At 35.8% G+C, this 15,718-nt stretch overlaps 3 protein-coding genes across 3 annotated transcripts; 2 read left to right on the top strand and 1 right to left on the bottom strand.

Annotated features, from left to right (window-relative positions):
* Positions 1-1,982: 1,982 nt before the first annotated feature.
* LOC135143241 (uncharacterized) lies at positions 1,983-3,840 on the top strand. The gene is made up of 2 exons (XM_064075121.1): positions 1,983-2,039; positions 2,101-3,840. Exons 1-2 carry the CDS (start codon positions 1,983-1,985, stop codon positions 3,838-3,840), a joined length of 1,797 nt encoding a protein of 598 aa, XP_063931191.1.
* Positions 3,841-5,212: 1,372 nt separating this feature from the next.
* Positions 5,213-7,220, bottom strand: LOC135143240 (uncharacterized). The gene is made up of 2 exons (XM_064075120.1): positions 5,960-7,220; positions 5,213-5,247 (listed from the first exon to the last, which is right to left on the bottom strand). The coding sequence occupies exons 1-2, from the start codon at positions 7,218-7,220 to the stop codon at positions 5,213-5,215; spliced, it is 1,296 nt and encodes a 431-aa protein (XP_063931190.1).
* A 2,985-nt stretch (positions 7,221-10,205) lies between these two features.
* LOC135143239 (uncharacterized protein K02A2.6-like) lies at positions 10,206-14,249 on the top strand. The gene is made up of 3 exons (XM_064075119.1): positions 10,206-12,524; positions 12,681-13,875; positions 13,918-14,249. The coding sequence occupies exons 1-3, from the start codon at positions 10,206-10,208 to the stop codon at positions 14,247-14,249; spliced, it is 3,846 nt and encodes a 1,281-aa protein (XP_063931189.1).
* Positions 14,250-15,718: the final 1,469 nt, after the last annotated feature.

Here is a 15,718-nt window from a genome sequence, read left to right as displayed (position 1 = left end):
GTATGATGAAAGCAACCTGGACTGACCAAAGAAACAGGTTGATGCCGGAATCTATTAAAAAGATATTGATGGTGCAATATAATTTCAAAAATTTGACTTGTGAACAATTTTATGATTACTGTCTTCGAAACAAAGGACTCCTAAAAGAAGTGAGAAGCAAGGCTAAATATGACTTTTCAGTTGGTGCTGCTTCTTCTTCCTGTTAGTTTTTTACTGTTGTTTATATATGTTTATTGTTAACTTACTTCGAACGAATATGATATTTTTGTCTTATTATTTTTTTTTTTTAAGTTTAGAACTGTTATTCAGGAGAAATACATGTATACATACATACATAGTGTTGTGGTTCTTTAATAAAATAATACACAATATGTGTATATACCTCTATGAATACTTGGAAATTGTAATAATAAAAATTTCAATTGTACTCTTTTTCATCTGATGCAGGTTGGTAACCCTAATAATGATAAGTATAAGGGAAGTAATTCTGTGACAGATCTGTCAATCGTGACATGCGATAGTTAGCTGCATAGTTGGATACATTTTGCAATACATTTAGTTTTAACACAGAAAATAGCCATAAAAAATTTGTTTTTTATGCTCTGGCAATAACCAAACGAATAAGATTACAAAATTGACATTAATATTTACAGTGTGGAATGTGATTTCAGGTCAGATGGGAATTCCTTCTAAGAAGGTGCTAGATCTGTTGTATCACAATAGGAAATTAGGGGAAGACTGAGAGGTTTTGTATGGGTTCTTTTTTTAAGAATAAAAATATTAAACGGTCCGGGCCTGTGAATATCTTAACTTTTTTCTGCCAGTTGTGATCTAAAACTAAAACACGATGGATTGAACCTGTCAAATTCGTAATTACTAATTACCTATGTTGGTTACCTGCAGATCGTTTAGGGAGTTTTAAAAAGTTCATGTGTTTTACACCTTAACCTTCGCAGTAACATTTTGTCATTTTACAGTTTTCAAATTGAAAACGTAATTTGCTTTCATTTCAGTTCTGATATTTTGTTAATTCAAATTCCAAAATTTCAAATAGTAGAGGAAAGGCAGTGATTGTGGAATAGGGCGATAATGTGGAATATCACTATTTTGAAAAAATTGACAGCGCTATCTGTGTTCTGCTGGCATAACTCAAACACTCTTTGGTGCATAATAATGCACAGCTGCAGTTACCTGCTTTAACTGTGAACATAACCTAAGAATTAATTTATTTGTATATTCTGCAGAGTAGAAAAGTTTTGGTAAGTTTCAATTTTACTTTATATTTTTCATATAAGTGTTCTAAAAGTCATAGATATTGTCATACAGAATACGTCTCTAATCAACAGTTAAATGCCATCTCATTTAACATTTATTTATGAGGTATTACTATTATTTTTTAATAAAAATCGTTCGTAGGCTCGTTGCGTTAATGTGGAATACTGACTAGTAGGGTAATATGAACTATTCCACATTAACCGGTTTTAAGCTTAGATCATATAATAAATAGATACCAATACTCAAACTGAAAGCTGTGACTAGACATGAAGCTATCTGTTGTCGTTTTCTACGTCAAGGGGAGTAGTATAATGCTATCCTTGTGTGATCACCACATCTTCATCTTTGTTATATGCATTTCATCTGTATATGTCTATTTCACTTCCATCCTTGTACCGCACCAGCGCAACAAATCGCTTTTGACAGATGTTTCTTCTAACCTCTCTTTCGAGTTCTTGTACGAAAAACAGTTTTAGAATTTAGAATAAAGATCCTATTTTAAGTGATGTAATCATAAAGGATCACAATTGCAGCCCAATAATTTACTGTTCCTTTCGTTATCTACTGTGAATTATTTATAAAATCAAGCTGTCAACATCTTTCGTAGGAAGTTAGTTCAGACATACTTTCTAAAATTTAGGCGCGCAAAATTCAAATAGTGATCACTCAAGGATACCTTGATTGTAATCCCTCTATGCACAAGAGAGATGTGTGACAGGAGGATGTCGTCACAGGCTCTGCTAGGGAAAGAACACGGCGTGGTGGTATCTATTTATTATATGATCTAAGGTTTTAAGTTAATTCTAATATTACCTGTATTTTAAGGACTATGTCAGTCAAAAAAGAACAATACTATGGTCCGAAAGCGATATGGAAAAAGCTGCCGTAGCTGTAAAAAGTAAAAAAATTGGCTATTTGCGGGCAGCCAAACATTTCAATGTGCCTAGAACGACTTTATATAGATATGTTAAAAAAAACAAGGAAATTAAGAAAGAAAAATTAGAACTAGAAGAAGAACTTGTTCAATATCTGTTGACTATGGAGTCGAAATTTTTTGGCCTAACGAGGAAAGATGTGCGTTCAATTGCTCACCAGTTGGCCAAAGTAAATAAAATTGAGAATCCATTTAACGCATTTTCAGCAACCGCCGGGAAAGATGGGTTACGACGATTCTTAAAAAGACATCAAAATTTAAGTATAAGAAAACCTACGGGTACTTCTATCTCCAGGTCACTTGGATTTAATAGAGAACAAGTGGATATATTTTTTAACGAATTAGAAAAGTTAATGGCACACTTTAATTTTTCAGCAAATAGAGTGTTTAATGTGGATGAGACTGGCCTTTGCATAGTGCAGTCTAAAACTGCTGAGATTATTGCATTGAAAGGAAAACGTCAGATAGGAGCAATAACATCTGCGGAAAGAGGCTCTTTGGTAACCGCAGTTTTATGCATGAGTGCAGGTGGCGTGTTTATCCCACCCATGTTAATATTTCCGAGGAAAAATTCAAGTGAAATTCTCAAAAAAGGTGCTCCACCAGAAACGCTCTTTGCTTTTCACCCATCAGGATGGATCCAAACCCATCTTTTCACGGAATGGTTCCGTCATTTTGTCAAAAAAGTCCAACCCACTAAAGAAAATCCTGTGCTTCTAATACTGCATGGACATAACACACACACAAGAAACCTTGACGTGATTGTAGAAGCAAGAAACAACTTTGTCTCGATTTTATGTCTACCACCTCACACATCCCACAAAATGCAACCCTTGGACAAAACGGTCATGGGAGCTTTAAAAACCTACTATTCTGAAGAAATAAGATGTTTTATGCGTTTACATCAACGCGCAGTCACACATTTCGATATATCTGAGCTTTTTGGAAAAGCTTACCTAAAAGTTCAATCAGGCGAAAGGGCTGTGAAGGGGTTTAGAATGACTGGGATTTATCCCTGTCGTAGAGATGTGTTCACAGAAGAAGATTTTATTGCAGCTTCTCAGGTTTTAAACACTGTGGAACACCAAGCTAAGAAAAACGCTGTAAATGAAGAAATTTCCGCTCAAAATCAGGTAAAAATGGTAGTTTTACCTGAGGACATCGTACCCATTCCTCTGTTAAAGAAAACACAAGGTACTCGTGGGCGAAAGAGTGGAAAAGCAAAATTAATTACTTCAACACCGAACAAGGACGAGCTCGAAGAATCGATGAACCAAAAGGAAAAAAGGGATAGCGTTAAAAAGAGAATTTTTACAGAACCTGGACCAAGCAAAATTTCTTTAAAAACATCAACGAAGAATAAAAGAAAAAGTAAACCACGAGGAGCTCCACCTAGCAGAAGTGCTAACAGCAGCAGCAGCAGCAACGTTTCGTTCCACGATTCTTCAGATGAAGAAATGTCTATCCGTGAAGATCCAGACGAAAATGTAGAATGCATTTTTTGTAGGCAAAAGTTTTTGGATAGCCAGAAAGGTGAAATGTGGGTCCAGTGCGTCGTGTGTGGCATGTGGGCGCACGAAGAGTGTGGTGGCGCAGAAAAAGACGTTTATATTTGTGACTTTTGTCAGTAACTTTGTTGCAAAAATTATGTTTATTAATTAGAAAAAAATGTTTATTTTATTTTTATTATATTTTAGAATTTTCTATTATTTTTAAATAAAACAATCCAAATATTTCATCATTTCCATGTACCTTTGTATGCTAATGTGAGATTTTTGGCGGTATTCCACAATAACCACCCATTTTCTCGACCCCCGAAAATTACATAAAAGTACAAAATTTGTTATATATCGAACAAAAATCCATAATTGAAAAAAATCTTCTGAGAGGTTTATAGAATAATAATTAGCCTATCATTTGACATAGTTACATGATTTTTTGTTAAAACATTTTTTTCTGCAAGCAAGAACAAAAAGGGTATTCCACAATCACCGCCTCTCCTCTATAGCAAAATGACGGACAGAAAAAAGAAGACTCTGTCGTCGCTAGAAATGAAAATTGCGCCAATTAAATGTAGCGAAGAATTGCAAAATGCCTATCTTCAATCCGAACAATCCTTTTTGCATGATAAACTTGACAAGATTTTTTCGGTGAGAATTGAAACAAAAATAAATATAATTTCCTAAAATTTTCCTCGTTCCCTTCCTCTTCAAGATTTCCAAAAGTACCGTAAAACCAATTTTAAGTCAGCATGAAAAAGGCCAAGATATTTCTGCCTCAGTTAATAAACGTTGTAAAAAGTGTGACTTTTTTTGGAAATTTTTGTTTTAAAGAAGAATTAGCTTTGAAAATTCACGCTTTACATAACGAAAACTTTGTTTTTTAAAAAAATACTTGCAATATGTATTTAAAATATTATTATTATTATTATTATTATTATTATTGAAATACGGGAACTCAACAGGTATGTAACCCATTTACCGAGATCCACAACTACCAAAAAGAAAACAAATTTAATGAAATAAATAAAACAAACAAAGAAACCCCAAACACATAGAAAGAACTAAATAGATAATTAAGATAGAGTTTGGAGTTTTTTTTTAATATCAGCTGGTTTGCAACAAAATATGTCAATAGTTTCTTCTACATTCAAATAGTTCAAAATTGCCAGATACAATGGCGAAGATTTTAACATATTAGTTCTAGAATGAGGGAGTTCAAAAATTCTGCCACTCCTTAAGTTGGATCTAGGCACACGTAAGTAAATTTGGCACACGAGAGCAGGACAATTAATGCCATTATTAATAATGTTTGATAGAAGAACGATACTATCCACGCTACGTCTTTTTACCAGACTTGGCATTTGAAATCTAAATAGCAAAAGATCATTTGGAAAACCTTGTATAGGATAAACACCATCCTCCAAAAATGCAATAAATTTAAGAAAACGTCGCTGCCCTTTTTCTACACTGTTGATATGAATATTATAAATAGGATTCCAAACTACAGATGCATATTCAAGTCTAGACCGAACAAAACTAAAATATAACATCTTTAACGAATCTATCACCTCTATTCCTTTGGAGTTGCGAATGATAAAGCCAAGAGATTTGTACGCCGACGCAACGATACATTCAATATGCTGCATGAAATTCAACTTTAGGTCAAATGTAACTCCTAAATCTTTTATATGGTGTAGTCTTTCCAAAACGTTACTAGCTATGGAATAATCAAAATCGATAGTATTTTGTTTTCTTGAACAAGTCATGACATAACACTTACTATAGTTTAGTGGAAGATTATTATTTACAGACCAGTTACTTAATGTATCCAGATTACGTTGAAGATTAAGGCAGTCACTCCAATTTCGAATTTGATGGAAAATTTTTAGATCATCAGCATAAATTAGGCATTTCGCTGTTAAATGTAAAGTTATGTCATTAATAAACATATTAAACAATAGAGGCCCAAGAACCGAGCCTTGAGGCACACCTGAAAGTTGTTCATACCATTTAGACCGATAACCATTCAAAAAGACATACTGAGTTCTACCCAAGAGGTAAGAATTTATTAAAGTTATCAAATGATCTGAGAAACCAAAATATTTTAGTTTAATCAACATAAGGCGATGATCTATACGGTCAAACGCCCTGGAAAAATCAGTATAAATACAGTCCACCTGACCCTGTTCGTTTAACACCTCAGATAAATATTGTGTCTTCAGCACCAAATTAGTCACCGTAGACCTACCTTTCACAAAACCATGCTGACTATCTGTGATCATATTCGAAACGTGTGGATAGATTAAAATATGAAGGACATGTTCAAAAACTTTTGCCAGATTGTTAATTATTGTTATGGGTCGATAATTGGTAACATTAGATCTATCGCCATTTTTATAAATAGGAGTAATCCTCGACTGCTTCCACACATCAGGAAATGTGGATGTACGCAAGATTATGTTAAATAATATTGTCACCGGTTTTGCCAAAATTGTCGCACAATCTTTCACTAAGAATGATGGTATTAAGTCCGGTCCTGCAGTCATAGTTGGTTTCAATTTACGCATAGCTTTGAATACAATTTCTTCATCGAAGTTCTCTATATTGAGGTAGTCGATACTTGGATCATTTGAACTATTGTAATCAGAATTTTGAACAGAATTAGAGATGTTAAAAGCTGTTTTAAAGAAATCTGCAAAGGTTTCCACAATGTTCTGGGGGCTGTTTAAAGCATTTTCTTTATAAGACATCGTAGTAGGAACAGATGAAATGTTGTTTTTGGCCTTGATGAATCCCCAAAACCTTTTCGGATCGTTTTTAACATTAGCTGAGACATTATGCATGTATATCAAATAAGCATCTTTAACAAGTTTTTTTATGTCCCTTCTCAGTGCTTTGAAATTTTCATGAGCAATTACACAGTTCGTTTTCTTAAATTGCAGCCAAAATTTATATTTTTGTTTGATCAGATTGATTATATTTCTATTATACCAAACTGGATAATTACCGGCAGGTTTTTTCTTTGTAGGCACACATTTGCGTAAAATTGGATGTATGGCATCATAAAACATAGTAACTGCATCATGTATATTATTTAAATTCTTAAGAAAATCAAAATTAAGTTCTGCTAGTTCTGTGTAAAGATCAATTAAATTAGCTTTTTTAAAATTAAATTCCAAAATATGATCCCCATGTTTCTGTTTTTTTGTCCTATCATTACTAACACCGAATGTAATCTCCAGTGATGGATGATAAGGGTCTTCAGGAGTAACCGAATCAGTTGCCGATGTTACAGAGAGATTAAAGTTCGCATAAATTAAATCTAAAATTCGATTATCACAATTTATATTATTATTATACTGGATGAGCTCATAAAAATTTGACATATTTCCTAAAATTGCTACTTTATTACTAAGAAGAACATCACCTGTAGTACAATTCCAGAACTCCGTAACATTTAAATCACCAAGAATAATAATTTTTGACTCATACAACCAACTCATTGTCATTATACATTCAACAAATACGGAGTATTCATCCACAGAACACCTCGGTGGAATGTATACCAAAACTATGTAAACAGAAAAATTTATGGCAAATTTACATTGAACTACTACTATATCTATCCATGGAATTCTTTTAAGATGGTCATACAAAGGATGTAAATCAACAAGTACTGCCTCATAGTTCTTTCGTATAGCTAGGAGAACCCCTCCCCCTCTAGAAGTTGATGTTTGAATAAATCTGCGATCAGTACGCCATACATTGAATTGATTGAGATCAAATATTTCAGCGTTGTTAACCCCAAAGTTTAGCCATGTTTCACTAAAACAAAATATATCATATTCTAACGATGACAGTGTATTATTGTAAATATCTAAAATTTTGGTGTTTAAACCTCGTACATTCTGATAATAAATGTTGATTTGTTTAAAAGATACAGACTGATTGCAACTGGAACTTGATTGCAGTGATTGCTATTGGATACTAAGTATATTTCGCTTAAAATCTGATGTAGCTCTTTGATACGCACTACAGTTAGCAAGATCCCAAGCTGCGTGTTCTACATCAACTTTATCTTTTTGTCTACCATTCAATACTACACAATTAACGCATTTGAGATTTTCGCTATTGCAGTCTTTAACAACATGACGTTCAGCACATCTTGGACAGGTTGGCATTCTTTGAGAACATTGCTTTGAGAAATGGTGGTAGCCACAGCAATTGAAGCAGCGCCTTATTTCCACAGCATCATACACCATGCAGTAGTCAAGTCCTATGATTAAATAACCGTTCTTAAGTATATTATTATAAGCCGTAATATCCACTTGAATTATAGCTTGATACCTTACAGTGTTCGCTGGTTTATTAGAAGTGTTGTTACCCTTTTTATTCTTTAGAGCAGACCAAGTAATTACTTCACAAGCAGCAGTATCAGAAAATAAATCTTTATTCTGATTCACGATATAATTTGGTAACATATCATCTTTAATAAGTTCATCACCTGAAATACCCACCACTTTAACCCTAGGTTTTAGTTGCGGTAATTCTTTTACCACATACTTTTCACTTAATTTATCAGCAGCTATAACCGATATTTTGTCAACATCATCCTTATTAGGACACTTAATTATTAAGCTTCCATTGCGCCCCATCTTAGTATTAGATACCGCTACACCAGATTTTACAGGATCAACAGCATGCAGAACATCAGACTTGGTCACTGATATATTTTGTTTTACGTCTTTCGGTTGAAGAATGACAGTGGATGAATTTTTCATTGCTGCTGCATAATTTTTATTGCCTGAGGTTGATATCGAGTTACCTTCTATAAGTGATTTTTTAAGTTCTTGGTATTCATTCTCAAAGTGAGTACGTAAATCCACTTTAATCTTTTCAATTTCACTATTCAAATTCTGCGATTGAATTACCGAAAATTTTTCAAAATTTGCACACAAAGTAGCGATATCATCAGCAAGTCCAGTAATGTTCTTTTTTACGTTATTGAAGACGGATTTCTCTAAAACCTGACAACTACATTTGCAAGTATCACAAAGATAGAATAAGTTCTTATTTTTTTCTAACAGTTTAAATTCATTTTCCGTGAAGTTAACACACGAGTAGTGAAACCACTTATTGCAAATACCTTCACAGCCTATTAAACCATCCTTTTTTGAAGATTTACATTTAGTGCAATTCGACATTGCACTAATCTTTAAGGTCACACTTAATTATCAACATAAGAAAATACACGACAGCAGTAAAGAATGTTTTTACCAGTATACGAGTTCCCGCGCTTAACTAAATTAAAGATTTACAAAGTAACCACTATTAAATATGATGCTATGCTTACACCACTACCTCTCGGATAACGGTTAATTTGTATACACCATTATTACAAAAATGACTTGTAAATATTCACTATAAACTCACAAGAAACAGAGAGAACATCCACACACTTGCGACACCTCACAAGTCGATTTACTTATGACAACGTTAAATTTATATATCTTGACGAAACGCGGATATATCAAGTGATATTTGTCGTTGGATTTGAGAAAATGATAAAAAGCCAGACGGCTCCAAAAGAAGGCAAAAGGTTTACGGTTCTTCATGCTGACCACAAAGAAGGGTTTGTAGTTATCTCTTAGACAGTAGAATAGAAGATACGGACTACCATAAGAGGATGAATGGTCACATATTCAAAACTTGGGTTGAAAACCAGCTAATAGCAGCCCTAGATAAAATTGTTGGAAAAATTGTCGTAGTAATGGATAACGCTCCTTATGAAAACATGGTGGTCGACAAATTACCTAAGGGCCAAATTCTGTAAAGTATAAAGGTACTCTAGTAAAACGATTGACCTTTACATAAGTATATTCCTATTCTGTAAAACGTAAAGGACCCTTATAGATGCGTTGTATAAAGGTAAGGTCCTTTAACGTTTCACTTTATGCAAATTAGCTGTCAGTTTCATTATAGTTCTAGAGAACATTGATATGCCAAGATTAGTGTTTATGAACAGAAAAGGCCATTTCAGTTTGAATTGCCAGATAATATGTGATTCAGATTTAAGAATTCTGCACATGAATGCTCGTTTTACCGGAAGTGTGCATGATGCAGCTATTTGGCAACTCAGTGATATTCAGATTTATGAGACGTTTCTTTAATAATAATGATAGACAACCTGGCTACCAGGGGATTCTGCATGTGGTGTAGGTAGTTGCATAGGTGTGGGCGCACGCAGTGGAGAGCATGCGCCAGAGCCGAGAGCAATGATGGCCGTCGAATAGAGCGTTAAGTTAGAGAAGTTGTGTTTCTTTATTTGTATATAATCGCGGGTATTAAAAAAGGCAAGGAAACTATGGAGTTTTATTTAAGAAACACTACAGTGGCGACGAGGAAAATTATGGACAGATCGGCGTAAGTTAAAGAGAGAGTGAAAAAGCGGTGGCCACGTGGCAGTTAAGCGTTGGAAGAAAAAAAAAAACAAGATGGGCGGCGAAGATACGAAATCAAGTGAGGCAAGATTTACGAATGTGGGTCATCTGAGGCAGTTTACACTCAATTCAGACTGGAAGATTTTTTATACTCAGTTGACGCAATATTTTGTGGTGAACAACATCACAGACGACAAAATTCAACAAGCTCTACTGATCAATTGTTGCACCGAAGAATCATACAAGTTGCTGGAGAATCTATGCGTTCCAGAAGATCCAACGAAGAAAACATTCAGGGAGTTAATTACACTGTTTGACAAGCATTTTGTCCCCCCCAAGTTACATTTCCCAGAGAGGTATAAGTTTTATCATGCAGTACGAGGGCGAGACGAAGAGATAGTCGAGTGGGCGTCCCGAATCCGACATTTGGCGTCGAAGTGCAAGTTCGGGGCGGAACTACAAGTGGTACTGAGAGATCGCTTTATCATGGGGCTTGGCGAAGGAGTTATTTTAGATCGCTTATTGGAGGAAGATGTGAGTAACCTCACGTTGCAGCAAAGTGTCGATATTGCGGCTAGTAAGGAGGCGTCGAGGCACCGTTATGTATTGGACTCAGAAAGGTCCCGGAAGAAGGAAGAGGCGGAAATGTTCCAGTTGTCTCATCAAAAAATTTGGAGAGAGTCACAAGGCCAGGGAAGAGAGTCAAAAAGTTTAAGAAGAGGCAACGGTCGTGTGACAGGAAAGGCGGAATTTGGGGCTACTTCCCAGCTAGCAGCCAAGTCAGGATCGCAGTTATGGTGTAAGGTTTGCGGTAAAAAGGGACACCATGTCAGTAAGTGTCGTTATCAGAATTACATATGTCATATTTGTGGAATTCGAGGTCATTTAGCAGCGGTTTGCTCAAGTTCAAAGAAAGGTGGCAGGTCAAGTCATAATTTTTTGTCGACGGAGGCAGAAGAAACCATGTTCAGGGTGCAGACGAACGAGGTCAGGTACGCGCCAATTCAGGTAGAAGTCGAAGTTGGTGAGGACAAGTTAAGGTTTGAATTTGACAGTGGTGCATCTGTGTCGGTAATTTCTGAAAAGTTTTGGAGTGAACATTTTTGTAATTTAGCATCAAGGTCAGACGGTAAATGGTTGTCCAATTATAATGGACAGAAAATTGTACCATTAGGTTATGTCGAAGTGGAAATTAAGTTTAAAGATTTGCGCCATAAGTTGAAGTTGTATGTCATTAGAAACGGAGGTCCACCTTTACTAGGTCGAGATTTTTATTACAAATTTAATCTGGAATTTTTAAATAAAATTGAGTCCGCAAATAATAATAATGGGAGCGTCGCGGAATTGTTAGGGCAATTTCCGACAGTTTTTTCAGATCAGTTAGGGTTGTTCAATAGGAGCACCATACGGTTAAATATTTCAGAAAAAGCACAGCCTAAATTTTATAAACCTAGGCCGTTACCGTTTGCAATTAAAGACAAGGTGGAGCAAGAACTGGAGCGGTTAGTTAAGTTGGAAATTTTACAACCGGTTAATTTTAGTCATTGGGGAACGCCTATCGTTCCGATCATTAAAAAAGATGGCACCGTACGGATATGTGCGGATTATAAAATCACAGCAAATTTAGCGGTAGAGGCGGATTTGTTTCCTTTACCTAGGATTGAGGAAATTTTTGCAAAATTGAAAGGAGAAACCTTCACGAAGTTAGATCTTTCACGAGCTTATCAGCAAATAGGGTTAGATGAACAGTCAAGAGAAATTACGACAATTTCAACGCATAAGGGGTTATTTCAGTACACGCGCTTACCGTTCGGGCTAGCATGTGCACCATCTAAGTTTCAAAGAATAATGGAGACGATTTTACAAGGGTTAGATGGGGTGTGTTGTTTTCTCGATGATATTTTTATTACGGGAGAGAATTTTAGCCAGCATGTAGAGCGAGTGCACGCGGTGTTGACTAGATTACAACATTGCGGGTTAACCATTGAATTTTCGAAATGTGCATTTTTCCAAGATAGGGTAACGTATTTAGGATACGTGATTGACAAGACTGGGTTACATCCTTGTGAGGATAAGGTGAGAGATGTCAAGAACACTCCACGACCGCAGAATGTTAAGCAAGTGAAAGCTTTTTTAGGGTTGGTAAATTATTACAATAAATTTATACCTAATAATGCGAGTCTGTTGCACCCATTATATGAATTGCTCAAGAAGGATACACAGTTTGTGTGGTCGGAGCATTGCGAACGAGCTTTCATGCAAGTAAAAGAAATATTGACATCAGATCGAGTGTTAGCGCATTATGATGCGACATTGCCAATAGTTTTAACGACTGATGCATCAGAGCATGGGGTTGCAGCTATTATTTCGCATGTAGTAAATAATGTCGAATAACCAATAGCGTTCGCTTCTCGAACGTTATCGTGCGCGCAAAGGAAATACAGTCAGTTAGAGAAGGAGGCTTTAGCAATTATATTCGGTGTTACTAAGTTTCATCAATATCTTTTTGGTCATAAGTTTATTTTACAGACAGATCATAAGCCTTTGGTTACAATTTTTGGCCCTAAACGAGGCTTACCAGTTTTAGCGGCGAATCGTTTACAGCGTTGGGCGTTAATATTAGCGAATTATGAGTACGATATTAGGTTTATCAAGTCAATGGATAATAATGCCGATGCGTTGTCGCGGTTACCAGTAGCAGACGAGTTTACGGAACCAGCTGCTGACTATACTTATTTTAATTATATTTTTTCTAACTCAGACCTACCTATCGACAGTGCTTGTATCGCATCGGAGACTGTGAAGGACAAGGCATTAAGTAAGGTGTTGAAATATCTTCAAAAAGGGTGGCCGAAACGTATAACCAAGGAGTTAAAGGGGTACGAACAGTACAAGAATAATCTCACCGTAGAAGGGAATTGTATTTTGTTTGGTTATAGAGTCGTGATTCCAAAAGCGTTGCGGCATAATATTCTTCAGGAGCTACATAGATCCCATATGGGAATTGTGAAAACAAAAAGTTTAGCACGTTCGTACGTGTGGTGGCCTAATATGAGCACGCAAATAGAAAATTTTATTGCAAATTGTCCAAATTGTTTAAAGTTGCGGGAGGCTCCCGGTTTAAGTAAACTAATGCCATGGTCAATTCCAGATTCAGTTTGGGAACGTATACATATAGATTTTTTAGGGCCGATTTTCAATAAACAAATTTTAATTGTGGTGGATGCGTACAGTAAATGGACAGAAGCGTTTGTTATGACAAACATCTCAACTCAAGCAACCATTAATGTTTTGCGAAGTTTGTTTGCGAGGTTTGGGTTTCCCAAAACCATTGTGTCGGATAATGGCAGAGCTTTTACATCGGAAGAATTTGAAAATTTTTTGCGAGTTAATGGTATCCGATTTAAAAGATCAGCTCCATATCACCCCGCTACGAATGGTCAAGCGGAGAATTCTGTTAAAACGGTCAAGAGGGCGTTATACAAATGTTTAAAAGATGACAATCTTGCAAATTTTAATTTAGCGTTAAACAAATTCCTTTTGGATTATAGAAATACGGTTCATTGTATGACTGGTCAATCACCAGCAATGTTAATGTTAGGTAGGAATTTAAGATGTAGACTAGATTTGTTACGACCCGACACCAGGGCCGTAGATGTTGGTAAGGCAGGCTTGCAGCAAACGTGGCGTAAAAAGCAAGCTCAGGCAGTTAAACATTATAAAGGTAAGCGATCCCAACAATTTCATGTCAATGATACTGTTCTAGCACGTGATTATCGCCACGCCAAGCCAGCTTGGTGTGCAGGCAGCATTGTCAAGGTGTTAGGGCCGCGCACCTATTTAGTAGAAATAACGGAAGGTTATGTGTGGAAACGACATATAAATCAGCTGTTAGTCAATAGGGCACTACGGAATGTACAAGATAAGAACGTAGATACTGAGGATAAGAACTATGTAGAGGATAGGAAAATTCTGTTAGATTGTAAGATTGATCAGGACGTGCAGGATAATCAAACAGAGTTGTCAAAAGAAAGCTCTTTAGTCACAAAGCTGAGACGGCGTAGTCAATTGAAACCGCCAGACCGTTTCCGATACTAAGGAGATTTCTTATATTTTTTTAAGGGGAGAGTAGTGTGGTGTAGGTAGTTGCATAGGTGTGGGCGCACGCAGTGGAGAGCATGCGCCAGAGCCGAGAGCAATGATGGCCGTCGAATAGAGCGTTAAGTTAGAGAAGTTGTGTTTCTTTATTTGTATATAATCGCGGGTATTAAATAAGGCAAGGAAACTATGGAGTTTTATTTAAGAAACACTACACTGCACATCCGTTAACACCTTATGTACTGACGCCAATTAATGGGGCAGATCCAAATACTACAGAAGGACGATATACTTTTGTTCATCGTTTAGCTAGAAATAGCATAGAACGATGCATTGGAGTTCCAAAAACCGCATGGAGATGTTTATCTCAGGACAGAGTTTTAAAGTAAATACCATCCACTATTTGTATCTAACGGATGGGCTAAAATTATCCGGGAAGTTTAAAAAACGTAATAGGCTGATGTCAAACAATTTTTAATGTCAGTTTATATGTGTCACTATTTAGAGTAAATTCTTGTTTTATAAGCTTTACACTAATTATTCTGATAATAAAATGTCAAAAAGTGAAGATTTAAGAAAGCGTGTTTATGCACTACTTGGATGTATGGACAAAAAATTAGTGATTCAACATTTTCGGGCTGAAAATGTTCCGACTACAATTTATGATATTATTAAACATTTCGAAAATTATGTGCCTTTCAATCATAAAGCAAGGGCAGGAAGACCATCACGCCTAAGTACCAAAGAACAGAGAAAAGTGGTTCGTTCTTCAGAACACAAGCTTGGTGCCTCCCAGCGCAAATTATCAAGAAAATGTTTAGTTTCAAGAGGCTGTATACGTTATACATTGCAAAAATATGGTGTAAAATATTATAAAAGACCGAAAGCCCCTAAATATACCGAAAAACAGTTTGCGGAAATTCCCAAAAAGTGCGGTAATTTAGGAATAGTATATTATATTATTAGGTTCTAAAGTGTATCTTTTTTTTACGAGCAATGATTTCATTTGCGAGGCGGAGCGAAGCATAGCCGAGCGAAAGCAATCATTGCGAGGCAAAAAAAGACACTTTAGAACCGAATAATATATATTATTTTTTCTCCAACCGCAATCACGAAACTATTTCGTTTTTGTTTTTGAACAATTTAAATTAACCAAAAACTCGTTGGAAAATAAAGTAGCCTATTTCGATGTAGTCATGGAAAATTTTCAAACATTATCCGCCATATTGCAAATTTGCGAATTAAGTTGCAAGTTAAAGTGAAAATGGATTGTAATAAAGTACCAGAGGATATATTAGAGTGTGCCAAAGAAGTTTCGTTAAATCTTCTTCCCCAGAAATCCCGAGAAATTTATGAAAGTGCATATCAACGTTTCGTGGAATGGTGTAAAGAAAAAACAGTTCAAATACATTCTGAGGATGTCCTTATGGTGTATTTCGCCAACTTACCAAAGAAAGTGAAACCGTCTA

This window comes from Zophobas morio, unplaced genomic scaffold (assembly GCF_036711695.1).
Source record: "Zophobas morio isolate AGI-343-1 ecotype UQ-CSIRO unplaced genomic scaffold, CSIRO_AGI_Zmor_V1 ptg000058l, whole genome shotgun sequence".
Taxonomy (NCBI): domain Eukaryota; kingdom Metazoa; phylum Arthropoda; class Insecta; order Coleoptera; family Tenebrionidae; genus Zophobas; species Zophobas morio.
This window is presented reverse-complemented; position numbering and strand designations above follow the sequence as displayed.

Bases quoted from the DNA above. Each gene is read 5' to 3' on its own strand.
- LOC135143240 (XM_064075120.1), bottom strand. From the start codon at position 7,220: ATGACAATGAGTTGGTTGTATGAGTCAAAAATTATTATTCTTGGTGAT. The intron at 5,248-5,959 runs GTAGGTCTACGG...GTTATATTTTAG, and splicing joins TCAGCATGGTTTTGTGAAAG to TTTTGTTCGGTCTAGACTTG.
- LOC135143239 (XM_064075119.1), top strand. From the start codon at position 10,206: ATGGGCGGCGAAGATACGAAATCAAGTGAGGCAAGATTTACGAATGTG. The intron at 12,525-12,680 runs GTAGTAAATAAT...TTTATTTTACAG, and splicing joins TTGCAGCTATTATTTCGCAT to ACAGATCATAAGCCTTTGGT. The intron at 13,876-13,917 runs GTAAGCGATCCC...ATACTGTTCTAG, and splicing joins GGCAGTTAAACATTATAAAG to CACGTGATTATCGCCACGCC.
- LOC135143241 (XM_064075121.1), top strand. From the start codon at position 1,983: ATGTGTGACAGGAGGATGTCGTCACAGGCTCTGCTAGGGAAAGAACAC. The intron at 2,040-2,100 runs GTATCTATTTAT...CTGTATTTTAAG, and splicing joins GGAAAGAACACGGCGTGGTG to GACTATGTCAGTCAAAAAAG.